Source organism: Equus caballus, chromosome 10 (assembly GCF_041296265.1).
Source record: "Equus caballus isolate H_3958 breed thoroughbred chromosome 10, TB-T2T, whole genome shotgun sequence".
Taxonomy (NCBI): Eukaryota; Metazoa; Chordata; class Mammalia; order Perissodactyla; family Equidae; genus Equus; species Equus caballus.
Genome location: NC_091693.1, coordinates 44,787,702 through 44,810,604, shown reverse-complemented (window position 1 = coordinate 44,810,604; position 22,903 = coordinate 44,787,702). Strand labels below are relative to the sequence as shown.

The 22,903-nt window shown below is 40.0% G+C and overlaps 1 protein-coding gene across 50 annotated transcripts in view; it reads left to right on the top strand.

Moving 5' to 3' along the window:
• Positions 1-794: 794 nt before the first annotated feature.
• Positions 795-22,903, top strand: part of SNAP91 (synaptosome associated protein 91) — a 141,696-nt gene continuing 119,587 nt past the window's right edge. For 28 of the 50 annotated variants that reach the window (XR_011422578.1, XR_011422577.1, XR_011422576.1 and 25 more), the window contains exons 1-2: positions 1,354-1,493; positions 2,373-2,532. Coding sequence is in view for 42 of the 50 variants with exons in the window: in XM_023650750.2 (XP_023506518.1) it covers positions 2,403-2,532 (130 nt within the window). In the remaining 8 variants the exon portion in view is untranslated. Of the gene's footprint in view, positions 1,224-1,353; positions 1,494-1,579; positions 1,983-2,372; positions 2,533-22,903 lie in introns of those variants that run through there. The other 22 variants (XM_070225265.1, XM_070225262.1, XM_070225259.1 and 19 more) reach the window with 12 other exon arrangements.

Below are 22,903 nucleotides of genomic sequence, written 5' to 3'. Positions count from 1 at the left end.
CTATACACTAATAATGAACCATCAGAAAGACAAATTAACAAAATAATCCCATCTACAATTGCATCAAAAAGAATAAAATACCAAAGAATAAATTTAACCACGGAGGTGAAAGATCTGTACTCTGATAACTGTAAAACGCCAATGAAAGAAATTGAAGACAACTCAAACAAATGGAAAGATATATCGCAATCATGAACTGGAAGAATTAATATTATTAAAATGTCCATATTACCCGAAGCAATTTACAAATTCAATGCAATCCCTTATCAAATTACCTATGGCATTTTTCATAGAACTAGAACAAATAATTCTAAAATTCGTATGGAGCCACTAAAGACCCCAAATAGCCAAAGCAATCTTGAGAAAGAAGAATGAAGCTGGAGGTAACACGCTTCCTGATGTCAAGGTATACTAGAAAGCTGTAGTAATCAAAACACTATGGTACTGGCACAAAAACAGACACATAGATCAACGGAAAAGAAGAAAGAACCCAGAAACAAACCCAGGCGCCTATAGTCAATTGATCTCCGACAAAGGAGGCAAGCATATACAATAGGGAAAAGATCTCTTCAATAAACGGTGCTGGAAAATTGGACAGCTAAATGCAAAAGAATGAAACTGGACCACTTTCTTACCTCATATACAAAAATAAACTCAAAATGAATTAAAGACTTAAATATAAGACCTGAAACCATAAAACTCCTAGAAGAAAACAGAACCTCACATTTTAAATCGCCCTGCCCATGTGGGCCACGGCTGCCTTTGACAGGCAGACGTGTCAGAGACAGCAAGTAGGGAGAAGAGGCAGGGCACTGCCAGGCAGCGCGACGACGCCCTAGCCTTGGCCTTCGCAGAGCAGAACTTCAGAAGCCCACCCTCCCGGCTGCGCCACCGCCCCCGCGGCCGGCGCATCCCGCAGTCGGCGGGCAGGTGTGTGAGGTGCGCGCGCACGCAGTGCGTGCTGGGTGCGGGTCCAGCGGCTGGAGGGGCTGCTGGGGTGTTCGTGGAGGGGGCTTGGCTGGGTGGGTGTCGCCCCCCTGCCTCCTTCTTGTCGTCTCGCGTTTGCCGGGGATGCTCGCGCGCGGCCCCCCTTGCCTGTGAGCTCGTGGCCCCGGGGGGCGGCATGTGTGAGTAGCTGGGAGGGGGCCGCGAGGCGCTCGGCGGAGAGCTCGCCCGGGTTTGTCGGCCGCCGTCACCTGACTCGTGGAGCAGCCACAGCTGAGGTGGGGGCGGGGATGGGGACGCAGCGCGGAGTGCTGGAGAGACGCGGCGGCGCTGGCGGAGGAGGCGGCGGCGGGTGGGGGCTGGCTCCTGGGGCCACGGGCGGCGGCCGCAGGGACCGCGGCGCTGAGGGCGGGGGCCGGCCCAGGGCTGGAGGCATCGCGCCCCGGGGCACCGGGTCCGCGCGCGGCCGCACACACCCACCCGCGCGGCTTCCCGCGGCGGCCCAGGCTCCGCTCATCCTGCGGCGGGCGGCGCCGTCCTGGGGCGGGGTGAGTACCCGCGGCCCCTGTCGGCCCCCTCCCCCGTGCCAGGGCCGCCGGGGATCCGGAGAGGATAATCCTAGGGCGCGGAGAAGGGCAGCGGCCGGGTGACAGCTCCGCGGCGCGCCTGGGGGCGGGCGGGGGCTGGGCTGGGCTGTCCGCCCGTCTCTGCTCCACCGCCAGGAAGGGCGAGGCGCTCGGAGACCCCGGCGCCTCCGCAGAGCCCCGAGCGGCCCCTGCGGCGGGGACTCGTGGGCGAGGGAGGGGGCCCAGGCGGAGGGCCTCGGCTGGGCTTTGGAGGCGGCGGCGAGGAAGGAAGGGGAGGCGAGGGCATAACATGGCGCAACGCTAGGATAATCTCCACCGCGACCGCGGAGGACGAGCCCATTGCTGCAGCGGCGCGAGGAGGCGGAGGGAAGCGGCCGGGGCTTGGGTACCGATTCATTCTCAGAAGTCTGCGGGCTGCTAGGAGGAGACGCTGCGGCGGGGAGGCGAGAGGTGGGCACCCGGTGGGCGCGGCGCCCAGGGAGTAACCCCGACGCACACCGGGTCTGGTCACGCACCCCAGGATCAAGTTGCAGGCAAAGTGCTGATTGACGGGGGGCGCCGAAGGACTGAGGGGGGCGACGGAGGGGTGGGACGGGGATGGTGTCAGGATGCTGGGACTGGAGCCCGCGCAGGGCTTCCGTGATGGACCTACGCTGGCTCAAGACCCCCTAGACCGAATCGCATGACGGGGCTTAGCGTATTGCTGGCTCCGGGAAGTGGTACCAGGGCGGGGATGGAGGAGAAAGAGAGCCGCCGTGCGGCTGGAGGAGGCAAGGCCTGGGCGCTCGGAGGGTAGGGGCTGCGGGTTAAAGCAGGACCATGTCCCCTTCTTTCCCGCAGAAGAGGAGGCGGTAGAGACTGCCGGAGAAGATGTCGGGCCAAACGCTCACGGATCGGATCGCCGCCGCTCAGTACAGCGTCACAGGCTCCGCTGTAGCGAGAGCGGTCTGCAAAGCCACCACTCATGAAGTGATGGGCCCCAAGAAAAAGCACCTGGACTGTAAGCATCTCTTTATATAAGTGGGACATGCGCACGGCAGAGCCGCCGTGTATGCCAGCGGCGCGGCCGGAGCTCGCTGTCGGTGATGCTGCAGCCTTCAGAACTCCCAGCTGGGCTGCCCCTGAGCTGGAAATCTCCAGCCGTGGAGGTGTCCTTCTGGGTCAACCCTGAAACCTTGTCTCCTGGCCATTTTTTTTCCTCCTCTTTACCTCCAAGGTCTTGGTGGAGAAAAAAATGTATACACGTATGTGTGTGTGTGTGTGTGTATATATAAACACTATGAAATAGGGAGAAATTGAACGTTCTGGATTAGGTGCTGTTCACCTCTTTTTTTCTTTCTCCACACGCCCCCCCCCCCCAAGTTAGAGGAAATCAGGGGTTGCACAGTCATAACCAAAAAAAAAAAGGCGGATTCATGGAAGGTCAAACTTGTCACCCTAGTTGTTTCCCAAATACATTTTGGATTGTTTTAAAATAGTGTCATCTTTTTCAGTGTTGTTGCTGAGATTTTGTGTGTTGTATGTAACCACACCAAACTGAAAGGAATTCAGGCTGTTGAGTGAGGACATTGCACTGCATGGATGATGGCGATTTCATTTTACACATCCTGGCACACTTCTTTGTCCCATTCTCAGAAACTGCTGGGTGGAGTGACTGTGTCGTGGTCACAAAATGGATGTGCTTTCTCAGCATTTGAGGTGCAGTTTTAGATGAAAACATTTAATTGATAATTTTTTTTTCATATTGGTTATTTGATGGAAAAAGGCTTTAATGTAGTTTGGAATCTATATGTTTCTGAAATGTTTCATTCGATTAACATAGTAAGTCTTTTGGTATAGAAGGGCAGATGGGGATGCTTAGAAAAAGGCCTTCACCTGCTTTGGGTAGTGAAGCTCCCTAGAAATAAGACCTCATCAAAATAGATTGTCTGTTGACCTGCTTCGGATCTGTTGTGATGTTTGTTGGTAAAGCTCAGAGTTGGCGTGGAAGACACAGGTATAACCACACGCATTTCCCATCTGGTTTCCTTTGCCCATTTTCTGGTTTTCTTTTGCTTCAGGCTTTTCCCAGTGTCTGCCTTGTGTAGCTGAGAAAATGGCACCAGTGTTAGAAGTGACTCTAGTCCTGTTATCTGTATAAGCAAAGCTTGATGAAGCTTACAGCTGGGCACCATAAGGGCTATCCAGCCTTGTGTACCTTGTCTCATAAAATTGCATAACGTTGCTTCTAGAAGCTGTCTGAGGGGGAAACACCATTCCTTTCCTGAAGGAATTTTAACAAAATGTGTTGATTATGGTATCATGTGTTACATATGCAGTCCAGGATGAGAGAGGCCACCATGGCCGGGGCACCTAACAGAAGTGGAAATTATAAATTCATGACCAGCTCATTTTGCTGCAGCTGCTGAATCATTTAGCCATCTTTCCATCAGTTTCCCCAACTCTGGAAGGATGACTCATGTCTTAAAGGTATGTGTCAGTCTAGCAAATCCTCCTAATGAAAAACCTATAGGATATGGATTTGCTAAATGCTATGAAAATGATCAATATATTGATACATTTCAGAGAACATTCACAGATTTGAGCATTTCATTAAAACATTATTCAGATGAAGACTAACTTTTCCATATCTAAATATTTAGTCACCTTAATCTTTTAGATCTGGAAAAGTCTAAAAAATTTTCAAGGTGAGAGGTTTTCCGGTATCTCCAGCATATGTTAGTGAGTGGGGTAGTTTTGAAGTTGTGGAACATAGGGGTAAGGTTTCGTATTTAAAGAAAGCAGCTGAAGTAGGAACTGATATTGAATTATTAATATGCGTAATCATAAGAGCCAAACATTTATTGAGCATTTGTATGCCAGGCCCTGGACTTTACATTTTAATTTATCACTGCTTAGTAGGTTCAGACAGGGTAATTAATTTTCATAGCTTTTAACCACTGTGCTTAACTGCCTTCTGTGGTTTATTTATTTATTTATTTATTTCTATTGAGCGGGGGAGAAAAGGGACCGTATTAGCCTGAACGCTCTAATCTTCGAAACACCCATCCTGTTTGCATGGCTTTGTGTGAAATTGAGCATCACAGCCCGTGCACAGTTTCTGTGATGTGTGTGAAAAGTTTTCAGTGCTGTTGCCTAAAAAAATGAGCAAAAGCCAAGCACTGAGGAGCACTGGTTTGTCTTTTTAATATTTTATTTTTCTAGTAAGTCATGAAGTAAATTATCTTCGCTTAAAAACAACCTTAGGGTAGAATTTGGAAAGCTAGATATCACATTACCAGTATGTCTCATTTTAAGAAAATATGACATGGAAAATCTGAGTATATAAATAATGTTATGTTTACATGCATTGTAACAGGGCATCTTACTCAGAATTCCTTGTGAAGTTCCTTTAAATAACAGTAGACTACCTTAGTAATTTATCCACAGGTTTTCAGTAACACACCGGTTATAAAAGTGAGTCACGCCTGTTATTAAAACTTCAAACACATAACTAAGTTTCCCTATAGGCACTGAAGCAATCTTAAGTAACGTTTTAGTTTTGAAAATATTAAATACTAGTTGGGAGGAAAAGAGCACAAAATGTGGAACTGGGGATTTGAAACCAAAAAAATTTTAATTTATAGTTAGTTTGATTTGTGTGTAACCTTTTAGTTTGGAGTTGAGATTGGAAGATTATAAGAATAGAATTTATGGTTCTGTGATTTTTTTTAATTGAATGGGTTCAGACACTTGATGAAATGTGTATTTAATATTATTTAAAGTGCTAGTTTAAAAGAATTTTTTAGGTTGATAGGCAAGAAAATTATTAATTATGGTGATTTGTAAAATGATGCTTAATGGTACATAATTTATACATTTGAAGAAATTATTAACATCTTGGGGCAGAATTACACATGTTGAGAAGGTGGAGATAAGGAAACTCTAGACATATATTCTCAGATTTTTTAATTTTTTTTTCACTATCACTGTGTTTCTTGGAGGAAAAATATATTTGGAAAAGCTTCACCACAATCAGCAGTTATATATTAAACTTAAAGGGTGTGGTTAACCTTAATAATCTAAGGATTATATATTTTAAGGTACTTTGGATTATGTAAAATTTTTATTCCATACTCTACCTTACTATGATAATGTTGCCCTTTGCACATGAAAATTAAACACCTGGCCAGTGTTAGTTTGACATTAGTTTTTCTGGGTCCATCTGCACATCCTCACTTCCTTTCCCTTGTAACTTTGTGTACCTACTTGAAACCACATAAAACATACAGGACTCGGGGAGGATTCACCTTCTTGGTTACAACGGTTGCACATTTCAGTTGCTCTTCCTTTTCTGTTTTATAGTTGATGGTCTAAAGGAGAGCCCAGTCAAATAATAAAGTAACAAGATCCAGCAGGGCCCCCACTGCCTACCCCAGTGCTGTGTCAAGGTTAAACAACAACAAGATAGAGTTGGCCCGAAGTAACGCCTGCAAGGGGCAAATTTGGAAAGTTGTACAGCCGTGGTGTAAGATTCATTTTGGTTAATAGCTCTTAGGAACTTTTGTATATATGTTATATTGTTAAAATGCCCTGTTTAACATCAGCAAAATTCACACTTAGGCAGTTATTATTAACATCAAACCAAATCTTATGAAAAGCCAAGTTAGTTATCAGTAATCCTATTTATTTTCCATTCTCAAGCTCTTGAAGGTTTTTAATAATGAGCTTATCCCACATAATAAACAAGTGATTCAAGTTCTGAATCTAATTTTTGAGAGATATTGGCATTTTATAAGTGATTCTTTTCCTCTCAAATTAAGAAAAAATAAGATTGTATTTCTTATAAGAACATCTGGTAAAGGTAGTGGGAGACAGGGACTATCTTTTATTTAGGGCAAATATTCACAAATTACCACAAAAATTCCTGCTATTTTAATTTTATTCAGAAAATAGCTGCTAATAAGTAAGAAATTTGGTGAGTAAACATAGAATGAAAGTTTAAACTAAAAGCTTGTTTGCTTTACATAAGCTTGCTTATATATAAAATATATTTTGATTTATAGACATGTTCTTTGCACACTAATTCAGTTGATACCTTATCTGTATTTGTGATCACATACAGAGCATTCTAGAGTGCCAAGATCCAAAAAGTAAGCAAAGTTTATTGAATAAAATTAGCTGGAACAATGTGTATAAAAGTTTACTAAACCCTAGGGTAGCTTTCACCAGGAGAACTGTGCTAACTTGCTGTAAATGTATTTTACTTTAATTCCACTTCTCACTTAACTATTTGTTATTGTTTAAATATATTCTCTCGTTTTCTATACCAAGGCACACTCTGTGCCTTCATCCTCATTTCACCAGAAGACCCGGCCTAAGTGAGGAGAGGGTTTAGAACAGTCAATATTCTTTTTTTAGGCGGTCAAGAAGAGATGGGGGAAACAAATTTATGAAGAGCGTTCAAGCCGATTGTCATTCATACCATAAATCTATGTGGTCCTGTGACGTTCTCGGATGGTGCCCAGCTTCCCAGTGGGTGAGAAGAGATCCTGTGAGCTTGAGCGGTTGGCAGAAGCAGGGGAAGCAGAAGAGTGGCATTCTTAGGCAATGGGAGGCAGCATGCTTTAGAAATGACTTACAACAGTAGGCTTTATATCAGCTGGTGGAACAATAAGGATTTTTTTTCTGGATCTTTTTCCTTCCACATTTTCAGAGAAATCTTTTTTTATGATGTAGTGTTAAATATATTTGGGTCACTTCAGATATTTTTCCTCCTTTGGCAATCAAAGTGGTTAAGCAGGTACTTTCATAGAACCAGTATAAAATTGGTAACTCAAGTTGATTGTTTAAAAGTTGCTCTAGTGATTTAAAAAATTATATATATGGAATAATATATAAAAAATACAGTAGGTAAATTAGTATCTTAATTGCATTATTAGCTTGCAGCACTTTAGATTAAAATCTAGATTTTTGGTACATTGCCATATTAGTTTTAGTGTTTAATAAATGGCTGCTGAAATCTTGTTTGTAATTTAATCTGTGCACTTAGTTGCCATGGTCTTTCTCTTAGTTTTTCACAAATAAATATCCGTGGAATATCTCACCCTCTCTCTTCAGATTGATTGATCTGGCGTAGGGTGTTCTTCGGAGATTATCTCGGTTTCAGTAACTTGGTAAAGAAGGTCAGAAGTGACATATAACCCTGCTCCCTGAGGGCTGAGGACGCTTTCCTTACAGAGTTGTATTTTAGGTGACTCAGCTCCTGAGCCAGCAGCCACTGGGACTTCATATATAATCATGGTGCAGTTAAATACTTTGAAAAGCCATGCTTCTTGCCATTAAAAATATTTATTCTTCAGTTTCACTTTGTTTGTAAATTCCTTTCCCTTTACAGAGAAATACATTGTTTGCTTGTGAAGGGAAGTGTTGGCTGTCTGTTTTTTCTTAGGTGTTTATGTAATGTGCTCTGTCTCTGTTTCTCATAAAGGGGAGAACAGTTGAATGGCATACCCGATGTCAACTGCACGATGATGTATCAGTAAGAAATGGTGTAGTCTTCCTTGGGGCAGTTGGGTGAAAGCACAAACCAGAGGGAAAATTGTACCCAGAGGGAAAATTGTACGACCTCGCTGTCGCTTTAGCTGTTCTGCTCTCACAAGTGGGTGCAGACACCCCGCCTCCCCCCCACCCCCCATGGGTACATAAGGTTTCTCTCTTACATGTTTCTAAGGAGGATGTAATGTCTTCTGAAGGATTTTGTGCTGTTCCATTCCTGGCTACTCAGGAGAGGGAAGCTAGGTCTTTGCCTGCTTTGGGTGGTTTTGCATTTTGGCCTGACCGCTTGATTATTTTCCTAGAGTTAGCACTTTTGTTTTAAATTATAACTCTCCTTCTTTCTGCATCATTTATTCTGTCTGTCATCCATATCTCTAACCTCTTCTTGTATCTCTCTTATAAGCATTTTCAAGTATCTCCATTTAAAAGAAACAAGGAACACCACCTACACACAGCTCTTCTCCGACACTGTGGCCTCTTCAGCAAGCAGCCTGTCGTCGCTTGCTTTTCTTTCTCAACCAAGCTTCTTGAAACAGAAACTCACCATTCCAAAGAAAACAAACACAGCTCCCTACCTCTCGGGATATTGTGTCTTTGATTGGCTTAAATCATATATGAAATACTAGAATTGCTGTTAGATGTCAGATATTGCCCACCTCATTGCCCATGCCACTAACCTGAGGGTTATCCCTCATCTCTCGTCTAGTGGGTGATCAGTTATTTAAAAATCTTTGGAATCTTCTTTACCTGTCTTCTGCCTTGGATTAGACCAGTAATAAACTTCATTTTTAAAATGAAGATTGGTAATAGTACCTACCTCATTTTTGACGAAGAATAGGTGAGCTAATGCATATAAAATTCCTAGCCCAGATGAGATAATGCGTATAAAATTCCTAGCCCAGAGTTTGACACACAAACGTGCAATGATCATCAGTTATTACTTCCGCTATTACTACTCATCATCACTGGTGCAATTGCTGTTGTTGCTACTGTGGCTACTCCTAGCGCTGTTACTTCTGCTCCCACCACTCTTAACAACTGATACATGATGGTAGTGATGTGCCCTTATCCGTTCTCCACGCGTGGTTTTTTGCCTCCTCCTTTCAGTTGCTTGAGTTTTTAGTTTAATTCTCACTTTCCTCTTCTGTAGTTTGGGAGCTATATATACTATTTCTGTTCTCTTAGTGATTACCCTTAAAAATTTAATATGCACACTTAAAGTCTAAAGTAGATCAGTATCTCTTTTTTTCCTCCCAAAGAAAAGAAGTTTAGAAACTTTTCATTCCAATCGCTTACTTCTTAATTACATGCTATTATTGTCTGTTGTTTTAGTGCCACCATAGTTTGAAACCCCAAAGCTAGACTTTATTATGTGACAGGCAGTGTGTATTTAGATGTATCTGCCTTCACATTTTTGCTCACCATTCCTTTGTATGTCTGAGGGTTTCTTGAACTATATCCTTTTGAAACTCCTTCAGTGAGGCTCTTTAGTAGTAAACTCTGTTTTTGTCTAAAAAAATCTTTACCCACATTTTTGAAGGATAGTTTATCTGGATGTACAATTTTAGACTGACAGTTATTTTCTCCTTGAAGATAATATTTCAGTCTTTTGGCTTCTGTTGTTGCTCTTAAGTCATCTGTTGGTCTACGTGACTTTAGATAATCTCTGTTTTTGTGGCTGCTTTTAAAATCTTGTCTTGTCCCTCTGTAGTGTATATGTGTTTACATGTAGCTTTCCTTTTATCTTATTTTGAACTTGTTGGATTTCCTAAATCTGGGAATTCTTGTCTCTTGTCAGTTCTGGAAAATTTTCAGCATTTCAATTATCATCAGTTGTTGCCTACACCTGTTCTCTCTCTTCTCTCCTTCAAATATTATTATACATGTGACATACTTTCTCATTATATCCTTATATCTCTAAATATACCTTTCATAGTTTCTGATGTTTACTGTTCAGCACGCCTTGTTTTTCAGGTATTTTCCAGTTTATTAATTCTCTCTTTAGCTGTGTCTTATTTGCTTTTACTCATCCTTACTTTTTAATTTTATTCATTTGTATTTTTCATTTTCAAAGTTTTTAAAATTTGTCCCTTTTTTGGATAACATTTCTTGCTCACATTTTTGATTTCCTTTTTTACATTTTATATTCTCTGTCTCATAGATCTATTACATGAAGTTCTGTTTCTGGTCAGTCATGATTTGTTTCCTCTTATGCTGTAATTTTGGACTCTGAGATCATGCTGGCTAGGACTTCATCTGTGGGAATCCTGGGGAGCCTAGGAGCGTCTAGAGAGGATTTATGTTTCCTGTTGCTGCACAAGTGCTATCATCCTGGGAGCACCTTCAGTTCATTTCTGCTCTTAGAAATTCCCATCTAGTGCTGGTCAGCGTCCATAATCCTTATCCATAATTTGAAAATCTTAAAAGCTCAGAAGACTAAAATTCTTTTTATAAATCATTTGGTGGCAAACTTGACCTGACATTGCCTCTATACTACCTATCATGATGGTTCATATGTTGAACTACAGAAATATTAATTGTCATATTATGGTGTACTGTCCAAATTATACTGGATTACTTAATATATGTTGTATGCACCATGTTTTCAGATTTTACAAGATCTGAAAAATCGTAAATTCTGAAACATATGACTCTAAGGGTTGTGGATAGGGGAGTGTGAATCTGTAGTCTAAATTGAATCACAAATGGGCAAGGGGAAAGCTATGGTTGTAAATGCCCCAGAGATCTTTTTCTGCCACGTCTGCCAAGAACCTAGGTTGACTGGGTCAAGTTTTTCTAGTTGTCCTCCTTTGATGGAAGGTGTTCTTTTTTGTGTTTTTCCTCCTAATTTACCAGGGGAGCAGCCCTTTGAGGATCCCAGCTTTATTTGGAGGTCTTAGTTCCAAATAGCCACCTTGCTTAGTCCCAAAGGCCGTGTCTCCGGTTCCCCACAGGGCTGTTCAAACCTAACCCTCTGGCCGCTCAGATTAACACATGGCTTCTGGGAGCCTTCTCTTCAGGATCAGTTTACCATGGGGTTTTCTACATCTTCTTTCTGTTTTGGCCCTGAGGATTGCTTTTATTTTCTTGTAAGTTCAACCAAATAGGTGGAAGAATACCTGTAATGTTTATCTAGGTTATCAGGTATTTTTTTCTTAATAGTCCACCTGTATGCTAGAAATGGAATCAGCCTGTTTTTCTAACCTCTTTTCTTGCCTGTGTGCCCACATCCCATAGTTCGTTGCTGAGCAGCTTTGAAATTCATTAGATTTACTATACTCTGTGTTACTTTTGGGCCTTTGCACATACTGTTTCTCTGTTTTAATGTAGTTTAAAAATCTCATTTCTAGGGGGCCGGCCCCATGGCCAAGTGGTTAAAGTTCATATGCTCCGCTTCAGTGGCCCAGGTTTATGGGTTTGGATCCTGAACTTAGGCCTACTCCACTCGTCAGTCATGCTGTGGAGGCATCCCATATACAATGTAGAGGAAGATTGACACAGATGTTATCTCAGGGCTAATCTTCCTCAAGCAAAAAAAAAAAAAAAAAAGGAGGAAGATTGACAACAGATGTTATCTCAGGGTGAATCTGCCTGACCACAAAAAATTTTTTAAAAATCTCATTTCTAGAAGCTAGCTTTAGTCATTCCTCTTAGTACTTAGATGAGCCCCTGTGCAGGTACCTCATGGAACTGTACGGGGATTCTGTTGAGTGGTTTTTTTCTTCCTCTCGTCTTCAGTCTCATTGAGGCTGCCTTATCCCTAACACCAAACATAGCATAAGAGCAGGTTTTGGTAAACATTTGCTGAATTATTTTTTGTTACACATTTCCCAAATTTTAGACCCTTTTTTTTCTTATAAACTTTCTATTTAAAGATTTTACCTTTACTTGCTAGCCTTTTAGAATAACAAGGAGTTAGACTTGATCCATTTTCTCTCAAGGTTATAAAGGCAATAGAAGTGTGATGTTGGAGGGAAATAAATAAAAGAAACATTGAATTCCTTAAATGTACATAGTTAATGTGCATTTCCTGACAGTCTCTCAATACTTGGATTCCTTTGATATGATAACAATTTAATTTGGGGAAAATTATGTCCTTGATATGAAGCATTTTGGTTGTGGATTTAAAGCATCTGTGTACTTCTCTTGGTGCCTGTCGTCAATGATTATGGTAGATGATTAGATGTTAATGTAGAGAAGATTCTTCGCTAGTGTTTTGTGTGTGTACCTTTGCACCTGTATGTTGTAGTTTGTTTTGAGTTGGATAAATTGGGTAGCATTGCTTTTTAATAGCCGCTTTACAATTTTTAAGTACATACATTATGGATGGTAAGGGTAGTTATGGAAGAAAAGCATTATTTCAAAAGTAGCTCCATACTCTTAATTTTCACTGAAATGATATTATTCACTATCTATATAGTGATATTATTCGCTAACATGGTAAAATTACTATTAACTTTAGGGTGTTAGAAAAGCAGTGAGGGGACAAACTGAAGCTGAATCTGTGGATTGCTTTACCTTTGTAAAGAGAACAATAAATGTTAGCATAGTTAATCTGGCTTTTAATGACCTGTTTGAAGAAATTAGAAATTACTTTCAATATTGAGTCTTTCAGTAGCTTATTTAGCACAATCCCATTATTTATTCATTTAACAAATATTTGGGCATTTACTAAATGCCAGGAATTTTTCCAGGAGATAGGGAGAACGTGGTGAACAAGATACACACAACTCTTGGCATCTGAGACTCGCGGCTTAGTAGGGGAGACAGAAAATAAAAGAAATAATTACAGGTGGTTCAAAAAGAACTAAGTTTGAACAGAGGAGGCGAAGACCACTATGGAGGTATATGGCAGAGGAAGTGATGTTTAAGCCTAGAATTGAAGAGTGGGGCTTAGCTGGGTGAGGTGTGGACACGGGCTGCTGCAGACTGTCATCTAGGAAGAGGCTCAGAGAGAGCAAGCACATTCTAGGAATTTAAAAAGTTAAGAGTTGCTGGAACACTGAGTTCAAAAGGGCCAAGAACGTTAAGAGATGAGATCTGATGTGGACGGGGGCCAAATCTGGAGGGCCTTCTAGGCTGAAGAGAATCTTAGAAGCTGTCCAAGCTCTTCATTTTTACAGATGAGGAAGCTGAGTCTCAAAGAGGCAAAATTACACATTCTCTATGTGTTAATAGAGACTAATTCGAATCTGTCTGTCTTGAGTAGGTGCCCTAATGGGTGGTTACTTTGTTCACCTAGTTCTGATTGCTGTATCTGTGCCTGAAAATATCCTCTGTGTGGGTCATGCAGGAAATGTCAAAATATTTGATCATATATGTATATACGTGTGTGTGTGTGTCTTACATATACGTACACAAACACATACACTTTAATGGTCTGAATTTAAATTCACTGTAAATGCAAAAGTAACCCAGGGCACTTCTGACACATGGACAGTCATGAAGCAGTCCTCAGTGGCATTCCAGGGCTTGTCCCGCAAGCTGACCACTTCTTATCTTTTCCTTCTTCCTGTCTTTTGCTTGGTTCTTGGGTCATGGTGGTGACACCAAAGATTGCTACCTAAGTCGCTGGTGACAACGAAGACTAAAAAGATTACAGACATGTAATTTAGTTGAAAGTCCTCTGAAAACTATGTATGAAAACAAACTTTAATTTAAAGGCCATTTAGTTTGTCTGTTATTGTCGTGATATAATTTATAACATTCCTTAACTATCACCACTGAAATAACAGAATTTTACAGATGAGGCTTAACTAGTAAAAAATCTAAAACAAAAAAAACAAAAATAACCCTTCATAATCACCATATATATTAAGTGTATCTGAGTATGGTCATGCCATACTTCACTGGTTTCATTTGTTAATCTGTTAACACCAAAGAAAAAAACTAAAGTTATGAAAATTTATGTTAAGAAATTGTCCCATTGAAGAATTTTACCTTTCTCCTATTCTTTCCAAAGCCAGTTCTTTTCACATCACCATCCTCTGTAATTCTTTTCCTCAAGGTAAATATTAAAAAGATATCAGAAAATAATTTGATTCTTTCTTAAGGGCTGAAATACAGTTTTTTAAAGCTCCCTATAATACTATCATCTTGGTAGTGAACATCAAATTATACAGCTTACAGACCCTCCATCATCAAGCTAAATAATTCCGTTATCCCATGGCTTAAGGAAGTTTGGTTATTTTTGTTTCCCTACCCAACAGGGTTACAGTGTATTCAAGTTTTTCTGGTCCCTTTATCAAGTATTTTAACACTTAACATTCTGGTTTTGGCTGCGCTTGAATGAACATGAGTGTACCCGTGGAAGTTTCCATGGAAGGCTAATTTGAGGCCGTGCTGATGAACAGGCTGAACTGACTGTTTAACACCTACGTCTCCACATTGCTTTGTGATTCTCTACTTGTTCTTTTTTTCCTAAAAGAGTTCTTATCACAGTTCCAAAGAAGTCACTTAATTTTTAGTTATACTTTATTGCATTTTGTGAAGAACTGTGGTGTAGTAACATTACTCTGTCAAGTGTCTGTTCTATGTATGTATCTCGGTGGAATAGAGATTTAACATTGGTCCTTCTTATGGATTGTACTAATCATTTCATGCTGTAATGCTGTGAAGTCACAAAGAAGAAGTGCTTCTTCTATTGAGTTCAGCATTACTTTTTCAGGTTAAAAAGGAGGAGTATGAATTGGGTATTCAATTTGTGGGAGTGTAAATTGGTACAGATATTTGGGAGAGCATATTGGCAATATTAATCAAAACTCTTGAAAATCCTTTGACCCAGCAATTTGATTGCCATAAATTTATCTCAGATGAGTTATTGGAAAAATAGAGAAAAATATGCATTCAAGGGTGTTTGTTGCAGCGATGTATATAGAAATACAAAATTGAATACACCTAAATACTTGATTAAAAAACGGTGGTGTATCCAAACAATAAGATACTGGGCAACCTTGAAAAATGAGGTTCTTAAAGTATATTTGACATGGAAAGACAATTTATGAGAGAGGATTTGATTTTCTTTTTCTTAAAGTATGTATATGCCCATAATACATATTCACGTCGAATATATGCCACAATGTTGTCTGTGGGCTGAAGGATTTTTACTTTTGCTTTATACCCATATTAATCACAACTGTTTTGATTGAAGGTTATAGGAATGTAGATCAAACTAGTTTGGGCAAAGAGAGGAAGATTTTGGCCCTTGTAACCAATCTGAGGGAAAGGCAAGGATGAAGCTGGGCCTCTCTGGTATTTGTTCAGGATTCTCCCTCCACCTCCTGTCTCGCTTGCCTCCATTTCACACAATAGTGGTAGAGCCCCTGCTTCATTCTCACCAATTAATTTCCTCAATGAGTGTGGAAACATGGTGGACTAAAGCTCCCAGGCTTACATCAACACATCTGCACTGAGAGAAAGGGACTCTCTTCCTAGAGCTAGAGTTTTGCAAAATCATAGGGAAGAATTCTGATTTGCTTTGCTCAGGTCTTGGTTGACCTGTGTGAGTATGTGGCTTGATACTATGAATGTCACTCTCATCTAGAACTACTTAGTTGGGAATCCCAAGAGGTGGTGGCTTGACAAGTTTTATATCTTGCTCACATAGCAGTCTTTTGTGGATGGCTGGTTTCATCTAGGCATTCTATCACCTAGGGTTTCAGAGTCTTCTCTAAGATGTTATGCATCTATCTGACAGAGGGAGGAAGACGGAAAGGGGAGTATTGCTGGGGAAGATTTAGGTCCAAGCCTCCATATCATTTCTGCCTATATTCCATTGGCAAGAACTCAGTCTCCTCCCCAAATGTAGGAGATGGTGGGAAATGAAGTCTAGCTGTGAGTCCAGGAGGAGAAGAAAATGGGATGTCAACACACAGCATTGACTCCCCCATGCCCATGGAAAAAGAAGTTGAATTATGGCTTGTCACCTATATTTTAAAAACACTTATTTTATGCCATTGAGATTTGCCGGAGATTTCACTGATCTAGTAATGTGGTCATTAATATCTAGCAATAAGTTAGCTGTTGTTAATTTTTTTTTTCAGCCAGTCCAGATGATTCTGGAAATGGATGACTAATGGCTGGCCAGTAGACTCACTGCATATTCCTCTCTCCTTGGCCGGCATTGCAGATTGATCCTGTCACAAAAGCTTTGATTTGACCTCAAAGTACATCCATATATAATGCTCTGGATTTCTACTGTCACTCATAGTTGACACTTAAGATGCAGCAAATTTGCTATCAGTTTTCTAGGCAGTTTATCCATGCTCCATACTAAGGGAACTCACCAGATTTTCCTAGACACCCAGAATTGGCATTCAACTTGTCTGGTTCCAAGCCCAGGATTCATCTGCCAGTGACTTTGTCTTTAAAAGCTGGTAATTAAATGGTTTGTGTGGTTAAGCCATGGAGAGAAGTTCTTCCTTGCTCTGTTTAACAGCAAAAGGGTGTTGTTCTTGATTTTATATTTTGCCTTAATGGAGACAGTTATAGTTATTGTGAGACAGGAAAGGATGTTTTGAATTTTTGCATTTAAAATCTAAAATTTCTCCAGGCACCAGGTCTGATATTAATCAATTGCCTTAAAATATAAGTTATGCAAAGCACAATTGAATTTTAGTACCAAGAACTTTTCTTTGAGTTGCTACTTAGATACCTACACAGATAGGGTTTCTTTTTCTTTCTTTTTTTTTTTTTGTGAGGAAGATTAGCCCTGAGCTAACTCCTGCTAATCCTCCTCTTTTTGCTGAGGAAGACTGGCCCTGAGCTAACATCCATGCCCGTCTTCCTCTACTATGTGGGATGCCTACCACAGCATGGCTTGCCAAGCGGTGCCATGTCCACACCCGGGATACGAACTGGCGAACCCTGGGCCGCCGAAGTGGAACTTGTGCACTTTAACCACTGTGCCACCAGGCCAGCCCCAGGGTTTCTTTTTTAATATAAGATGATTCTTGGTTTACTTGTTTGATGTATTATACATTGGCAGTCTGTCTTTTCCTGTAAGATTTAAGTGAAGAAAAATAAAGGGGCTCTGTAGGGGTGAAGGAGAGCCTAACATGTGAGCATTGTGCCTGATCCATGCATGTGATTGATGGCTATCATCTTCACAAACCCCTGTGAGGTAAATGCCCTTATCCCTACCTTACAGAGAAGGAAAACAGGCCCAAGGAGGTTAGTGAACTCATCCAAGTTCCCACAGCTAGTGGGGGGAGGAGTCAGGATTTCATCCAGGGTGCTAACTGCAAGACTTAAGTTTTTGTTCCCCTTCTGGTCATGTGTTTTGCTGGTTGTCTCTGTCTCTAGTGTCACAAGTAGCAATAATCCAAAGCAAAATCAGTTAAAACACCACATGGTTGTTTCAGTCAGAAAAATACAAGGTGAGATCTAAAGGAAGTTACATTAATTTGCCAGATGGGCAAGACCCCTGCGGAGGCCCTCCTCTGGGTTATGGGGAAAAAAGTGGAGGGGGAATTCAAATGACTATTCTAGAGCCAGTCTCACCCCTCAGCTGTTACGTGTTTGATGATTTGCTGCTGAAGCCTTTATTTTATCATATTTTAATGAAGGACCTTGGGAGCTGGTGAAAGGTACAGCAGCAGGAGGACTGATTTGTGATTAGAGGACTTTGTGTAATTTCAGGCTCTGTTACTTTCTGGCTGTGATCTTGGACAAATTCACTTAATTTCTTTGGGCCTCAATCTCCTCTTTTCTAAGGCATCATGGGGTTGTGGTAACATTTAAATGAATAGATTTGTTAAAAATAGCAGTAACAACAAACTTTAACCCTAAATCACTCTACAGATTATTGTTATTAAAGGAAAAAGCTTTTTGGACTCCAACAGTTATCTTCCCAGGTATCTTTCAGGTACTGTATGCGGCAGGAAGTATACAGAGAGCTCTGCTGCTCTGAGCTCCTCTTTGGCATCTGCTTGAAAGGTGATAGGTTATTCCTAGAAGATATGAAAAGATATGGGGCAATTAAACCCTCACTATGTGGGTTTGTGACCTTGTTTTTATTCTGTTGACAAATGTTAGTACTATCAAAATGTAAGTATAACTTGTGTCTGATTAAAATCATCTCCTAAAATAGATTATTGAGACTTGTCGGAATAAGTTTAGACTTAGCATTTGTTAGATAATAAACTTTTCAAATACAGAGTCTTTTAGTAAAAGAGGGTTACTACTTCTTTAAGAAAAATCATAGTAGTTGTGCACGGAAATGTTTAAGACGTAGTAAGTGATAAAACTGAAATATGTGGAGTACTCTGTTGTTGGGCGTGGATTCTTCATGGTAGCATTTTGTAGTATTCTCAGGTTGTAGATGAAGATAGGAACAGAAATGGACAGGTAGTAAGTATACTGTTTTGCATTAAGCATTAATGAATTACCCTTAAGGAAAGATTTTTTTTAAGTATTTAGAAAAAACTGAACTAATAGCAAAGTTGACTTAAAAGTGAGACCAGTTGCATGGTGAACCTCAATTTATATTGTATATACTAATAGTGAAATATATTTGAAGGACTTGGACAATTTTTAGTACAAATAGAAAGGTAAGAAAAGCTTAGTAGAACCATATGACAGAATTTACTCAATAAATAATCTGAAGGGTACTGATATTCATTGTTTGGATTCAAGACATTTTGAAAAACTGTTAGCTGGATAATTGAATCCTTGTAAATTTTACATGTAAGAATTTAGTCCTTATAGCTAACAATAAGCTGTATAGTTGTAGTTAAGAATTCATAACATTTAATAAACGAATTGACCACGTACAATGTAACTTTAGGGAGGTTATAATACATAGAGCTTGCTAAAATCTTAGGTGTGTCATAATTATGAGCTATTTTATTTTTAAATAACTTGTGTAGTTTTTTAAATGTATTTCTTAAAATTGCTAGAGTTGGCCAGCCTCTATGAAAAGTGTGAAAAGGGCAAACATTTGCCTTGACTTGGGTGTACCATTTTTGACTTAAACTTTTAATCTTAAAAACCCAAGAATTAATTATCAGTAGTAGAGCATTAGAGTTGAAATGCTTAAGAAATGGAATATTAGCAATTTCTGCATCCTTGTATGATTCAGTATATCAAATCTTGGTTATCTTATTTAAACTACAATATAACAAAGTTTTATGTAATTTTCTTCTTTATATCCTATGAGAGTTCTTAGAAATATTAATGCCATTCCCATACTAATTTAATAATTATTTTTGGATTGTAGTTAATATGGGAATCAAACTAATACTATCTCATTTTTCTTGTAGTGCATAGCAGAAGAGATAAAATTGAAGGATGTTAGGGCATGAGACAGAAAAGCAGAAACTGCCAAAGTCATGAGACTTACCTGTCTCTCTTGAGCTAAAGATTCACTATTCCTATTTCCAAGCTTACTCTTCTGAAAGTACATAAGGTTTTGTGCTGCTGGCCCTCTCTTTCCTGGAGGTATGTCAGTCAATGTGGATATAACCAGCTTAGCAAAACAACCTATTCAGTGTGTCTGTTGCTTTGGAGAATTGAGCATTTTGTTATTAATGCGTAGCTGAGCTGAAGTGTGTTTTCTTAGACCTGCAAACCTTCTTTCAACAAGTGCTTCCTAACTACCTGTGAGATCTTGAAATATGTTCTAGTCTCTTTTGAGTTATACAGCAAAAGAAGGATAATGAGATCACAGGCCTCTGTGCTTGAGGAGAGGTCCTTCAGAAAGGTGTTACGTTTGTCTTGAATCACAGTATCATACATTCCTCAAGAAGAAATTTGTTCATCATGGTAGTTTCAGGAAGTGCTCCCTGGAAAAATTAAAATACTCACGTTAAGTTATTGCTCTAGGTCCATAATCATTAGGAAAACCCTGAATATATGACCCTCCCTTTTATCCTTATGTTCAAGAAAACTTACTGAGAGTATTTTTTATATTAATCACAAATGCAAAGAAAATTTTAACTAATTGTTCAGAGATAGGGTGGAGTAGGAGGAAATTGTTAAGATTAATAAAAACCTTTATTATATAAAATGAAAATAAATGATGAGAAATTGAAAGAAAGTAAAAGGAAGAAAATGAAGACAATTAGAGTAAACCACTTAAGACAAAATGTTATAACCTGAAGAAAAGGTGGAGAGTTAAATGTCAAAATAGAATGTATAAGGTAGAAAATAAAGGTGGCAACAGACGTAAAGAAATGGGAGGTTTGGAGACAAATATTTGACATGGATTAATAGAAAATTAAAGACGTGATATTTATATCCATAATTTTTTGAGGAGTGCTGTCAAATATTATTTATTGATTGGTTTTCTAAATTTGAGACTTCTTTCTTTTCCTTAACTGTCTTCTCTCTTGATCTTTGTTGTACTTAGATTACAGAGTGAAGGGAGCACCGTTATTCTGAAATAGAGTTAATTTTACCAGGTTTTTAAAAATATTTATTCAGAAGTTAATTGGAAGTTTCCATTCTTAGCACTTGTTTTGTGTTTATTTTTTCTGGTAATCTACCATTTTTTGCCATTCTTTGTATGACAAAAACCATATTAAAGGTTATTTATTATTGCGATATTCAAGAAATGTTTGTTGAGGACCATAGAAAATTGACTGTCTTGCTCTTTTGGTTTTGTAATTTGGTAGGAGAGCCAAACTCGAATTTTTAATCTCAAGAAATTAATTGGATGATTGTTTGAAAGCTGTGCTCTGTAGTTTCACAGGCATGTTACAAAGACCTTAGTATATTCACATATAAAAGGATTACTCTGTCATCAAGCTGTTTTGGCCTACCACTAGCTTCTCTTTCTTTAGGTGATTCTAAATGTCTTTGTTCCTAATGTTACAGACAGGGTGGGAAAGGCTGTCCTAAGCCCCGCCCTGAGCTATGGAAGGGTGGCACATCTGAAGGTGAAAAATCTTAAAGAGCAGGTACCTTTGCTCCCTCTGAGCAACACTGAATGTATCAGGGGGCCCAAAAAGCAGAGGGTCTTCTATGAACCTACCACTTAGTGAGGTGCTGTGAGAAAACAGATAAGACACAGCAGCCTCTGGAGAGCCTCATAGGATGACACATACACAAATAGTAATATGCCGTTATAAGTGATATAGTGAAGGTATGATTGATGGATTGTGGGAGCACAGAGGATGATGGACATTTTTCCCTGAAGGGAGTTGGGAAAGGCTTTTCTGAAGTGGTGATGTTTGGCTAGATATTGGGAGATGAATAAGAGTTTTTTGGACAAAGAAGCATGACTGGGCACCAAATATGTAGTGTGTAGTGAAAATAAGAGAGCTCAGGTGGTGCTGTATAGTGAAGAATCGTAGAGGCCAGCCCTAAGTTTTATTTTATAAAGAAAGCAGTGAGAGGCCAATGCAGAGTTTTAAACAGGAGAGTTCCATTATCAGATTCACTTTTTAGGAATTTGCATCTGGTTATGTAGAGGATGGCTACATTAGGGAGAATGGAGACCGGGTAGAGATACTAGAGTGAGTCCAGTGATAATGAGAACCCGGACAGGGAGATTACCAGGGGTTTAAAGTGGAGAGGCTAGCTTTGAAAGGAAATTCTCCTGCAGAAGCTAGGGCACTGTATTTGAAGAGTGAGGAGGAGAGATTGGAGACCAGGGCACCTAAGATTTTAAGCTGGGCAAACTCTGGAGGCAAAATTCATAAGTTTGAAAAGATTTTTAGACTCTTGTCCTCAACACATCCAAGACTGAACTCTTTATCTTCCCGTCAACCCTGTTTTATTTCATGTCATCTGAGCCTTCATCTATCGAGTTGTTTAAGTCATTAAAGCCATTCTTGACTCCTTTCTTTCTCTCCTATTCACTCAGTCCGGAAAATCTGTTGACTCTACCTATCTGCAGGACGCATGTAGATCCAACCACTTGTCACCACCACCACTGCCGCCATCCAGTCCCAGCCACGGTCGTCTCTTACCAGGATTACTGCAATAGCTGCCTAGTTCTGCCTCTGTCCTTTCCCCATCCCCAACAGTGTATTCTCAACACAGCAGCTGGAGTGATCCTTTTAAATGTAATTCCAGTCATGGTACTGCTCTACTCAGAGCCTCCATTTCACTCACCCAAACATCTAAAGACTTTACAATGCCTTTAAGGCCCTGTAGCATCTGCCTCTGCCACCTCCACCTCACGTTGGGCTCCATCAGCCTCTTACTGTTTCTGAGCAAGTCAGACAGGCCCCCATCTTGGCACCGACTGTTTCCTCTCCCTCGAATGCCCTTTCCCCAGTTCTCTGCATGGATAAATAAAATGGCCTCTGCCTGAGATGAGCTTACAGTATAGTAAGAGAAAAAAAATATATGTAGAAATCAAATATTATTAATCATATTAATTATATTTAAGTTCTTGGGTGCATTGCAATACAGGTGTGATTTGGTTCTAACCACATTTACAGTGTAGCTGAATTTTGGGTGAACTTCATTACAAACATATGACACATTTAAGATACTTTTATTATTTACACAATGAATATGAATATTCATATTCATGAAATGATGATTTGCTGAAATAATTTGCTGCTATTTTTTTCTTAAAACAATTTTTTTCCTTGTGACAATATTAGGTAAGAACAACTAAATCCATATAATAAACATGTTCATTTCAAGTGACTGATATTCTACCGCAAAGCCCCCTAAACACCTCACTCTGCCTACGTTACTAGAGCTCATCAGACCCCAGCATGAAGTCAGCAAGCCACAGGGTTAACAGCCAGCTTCAACGAGCCATAGAATACCTGGCTGACTGCAGTCGAACCAGTCATGCTAAATCCTGTATTATGTCCATTCTTCAGTACCAAAACTTGGTGAACTTGGCCTTTATTAAGGACTTAAGTGTCTGT